The sequence below is a fragment of the Penaeus vannamei genome, chromosome 38 (genome assembly GCF_042767895.1).
Source record: "Penaeus vannamei isolate JL-2024 chromosome 38, ASM4276789v1, whole genome shotgun sequence".
Lineage (NCBI taxonomy): Eukaryota > Metazoa > Arthropoda > Malacostraca > Decapoda > Penaeidae > Penaeus > Penaeus vannamei.
Genome location: NC_091586.1, coordinates 7,070,117 through 7,073,374, shown reverse-complemented (window position 1 = coordinate 7,073,374; position 3,258 = coordinate 7,070,117). Strand labels below are relative to the sequence as shown.

General features: G+C 52.5%; 1 protein-coding gene across 1 annotated transcript in view; it reads left to right on the top strand.

Moving 5' to 3' along the window:
• LOC113815640 (heat shock 70 kDa protein cognate 4) overlaps window positions 1-2,952 on the top strand; it is a 3,218-nt gene extending 266 nt beyond the window's left edge. Inside the window, exon 2 of the mRNA XM_027367665.2 lies at window positions 817-2,952. Coding sequence (XP_027223466.1) covers window positions 819-2,771 — 1,953 coding nt within the window. The 5' untranslated portion in view covers window positions 817-818 and the 3' untranslated portion in view covers window positions 2,772-2,952. The remainder of the gene's footprint in view (window positions 1-816) is intronic.
• Window positions 2,953-3,258: the final 306 nt, after the last annotated feature.

Sequence of the window (3,258 nt, the reverse complement as noted above, 5' to 3'; positions counted from 1 at the left end):
TTGATTAACATTATATCGACATATCAGACATAATCTAAAGACACCTCATTATTCCTGCTTCAAAGGCAAAATATCCTTTCTAACTGCACAGACGAAAGTCATACATAAGACACCATTAAAAATAGCATCACATATAGTACAGAAAAAAAAATCACTTTCAATCACCTTAAACAAACAACAAAAACGTAGGACAATCAAATCGCCACAAAAATTACATGAGTTCACTAAATTGCACAACACACCGGTCAAAGGCGATGCCAAGGATAACACGAGGCTCTGTACTTCCTCGCGTCGCATGCTCTAATACCCACTCTACCTAAACACGGTCAGGGCATTAAACCACGCTCTCTATTTAATTGCCCATCCTGATTTAATTCTCCCATCCTCCACAAATCAGGGAAACTCTCAAAAAGAAATTTAAAAAAGGAAAATCATGCATTGCAAGGTGGTGTGCCAGGAAGTCCCCTTTTAGATGTGGCACTGTGCCAGATTCTGTCTTGAACCTGTGTCTAGGGATAAGTGCCAAGAGTGATCTAGTTCGTCAGTCTCTGTGAAAGTTAATACTTTGAGGGGGATTTTCTTTCCTCTGAATTTTTGGGCTTGAATTTTGTTTTACTGGGTTACTTTAGTTCCCTTGTGGGTAGGGAATGTAGAAGTTGGAGAGAGGGGCTGCGAAGAGGGAGAGAAAGAAAGAGAAAGACAAACAGACAAATGCAGAGATAGGAAGATAAATGCAGATATAGACAGAAATAAAATAGACAGACATACAATCAGAGAATTAAGGTTAACCCTTTCTGACCCTCCTTATCTCCGCAGAGATGGCGAAGGCTACACAAGCGGTGGGCATCGACCTGGGTACGACCTATTCCTGCGTGGGCGTGTTCCAGCATGGCAAGGTCGAAATCATTGCCAACGACCAAGGCAACCGCACTACGCCCTCCTACGTCGCCTTCACCGATACTGAGCGCCTGATCGGCGACGCCGCCAAGAACCAGGTAGCGATGAACCCCAACAACACCGTGTTCGACGCCAAGCGCCTGATCGGCCGCAAGTTCGAGGAGGCGTCCGTGCAGAGCGACATGAAGCACTGGCCCTTCACCGTCGTCAACGAGGGCGGCAAGCCCAAGATCCAGGTCGAGTACAAGGGCGAGAACAAGAATTTCTTCCCGGAGGAAATCTCGTCCATGGTCCTTATCAAGATGAAGGAGACGGCGGAGGCGTACCTGGGTGGCACCGTCAAGGACGCCGTCGTCACCGTGCCGGCTTACTTCAACGACTCGCAGAGGCAGGCCACAAAGGACGCCGGGACCATCTCGGGCATGAACGTCCTTCGCATCATCAACGAGCCGACAGCCGCCGCCATCGCCTACGGCCTCGACAAGAAGGTGGGAGGCGAGAGGAACGTCCTCATCTTCGACCTCGGCGGCGGCACCTTCGATGTGTCGGTGCTGACGATCGAGGACGGCATCTTCGAGGTGAAGTCCACGGCTGGCGACACCCACCTGGGCGGGGAGGACTTCGACAACAGGATGGTCAATTTCTTCGTGCAGGAATTCAAGAGGAAGTACAAGAAGGACCTCTCCAGCAACAAACGAGCTGTAAGGAGGCTGAGGACCGCCTGCGAGCGTGCCAAGAGGACCCTCTCTTCCTCGACGCAAGCGAGCATCGAGATCGACTCTCTGTTCGAGGGCATCGACTTCTACACCTCCGTCACCCGAGCCCGCTTTGAGGAGCTCTGCTCCGACCTCTTCAGGGGCACGCTGGAGCCCGTCGAGAAGGCTCTTCGCGACGCCAAGATGGACAAGGCCCAGATCCACGACATCGTCCTGGTGGGCGGCTCAACCAGAATCCCCAAGATCCAGAAGTTGCTTCAGGATTTCTTCAACGGGAAGGATCTCAACAAGTCCATCAACCCGGACGAGGCCGTAGCCTACGGCGCGGCCGTCCAAGCCGCCATCCTGTGCGGAGACAAGTCCGAGACCGTGCAGGACCTGCTGCTCCTCGACGTCACGCCCCTGTCGCTGGGCATCGAGACCGCGGGCGGCGTGATGACGGCCCTCATCAAGCGCAACACCACCATCCCCACCAAGCAGACCCAGACCTTCACCACGTACTCCGACAACCAGCCAGGTGTGCTCATCCAGGTGTACGAGGGCGAGCGAGCCATGACGAGGGACAACAACCTCCTGGGCAAGTTCGAGCTCACAGGCATCCCGCCCGCGCCTAGGGGCGTGCCGCAGATCGAGGTCACCTTCGACATCGACGCCAACGGCATCCTGAACGTGTCGGCCGTGGACAAGTCGACGGGCAAGGAGAACAAGATCACCATCACCAACGACAAGGGCCGCCTCTCCAAGGAGGAGATTGAGCGCATGGTGAACGAGGCCGAGAAGTACCGCTCCGAGGACGAGCAGCAGAGGGAGAGGATCACCTCCAAGAACAACCTCGAGTCCTACTGCTTCAACATGAAGTCCACCGTCGAGGACGACAAGTTCAAGGACAAGATCCCTGAGGGCGACCGCGAGACCATCATTAGCAAGTGCAACGAGACCATCCAGTGGCTCGACTCGAACCAGCTGGCCGAGAAGGACGAGTACGAGCACCGCCAGAAGGAGCTGGAGAAGGTGTGCAACCCCATCATCACCAAGATGTACGCCGCGGCCGGAGGGCCTCCCGGGGGCGCGCCTGGGGGCATGCCAGGCGGAGCGCCCCCTCAGGGCAGCGGCAGCGGCGGCGGCGCCGCAGGCCCCACCATTGAGGAGGTCGACTAAAGTACAAAGCAACGTTGTAGACCATTTCATGTCATATATATATTGTTCGAGCACGCTCTTCGGAGACTCTGAAGCGAGTCCCGCCAATTTCTTTGTTGGATCAATTCTAGTCATACAATTATTCATTTTTTAAGATGAGTAAAAGACCTTTTGTAATATTTTGTAATAAAAATAAGAATGATATATTTTCTTATTATTCTATGATGCGAAATAATGTGTAATCATATTGCAGTCATATGTAGATAGATTCTTAGAAGATATAATTTTAGGTTATATGTATGTATTGCATGGATATGGTGTACAGTATATATGTGTGCATACATGTGCACGTGTGAGAGAGAGAGAGAGGGAAGGAGGGAGTGTGTGTATGTGCATATATGTGTACAGGTGAGAGAGAGAGAGGGTGAGAGTGTATGTGTGTGTGTGCATGGATCTTTGGAGGGGGGGGGGGTCTTGAAGGCAAGGATCGGTCCTAAAAAGTCCTATA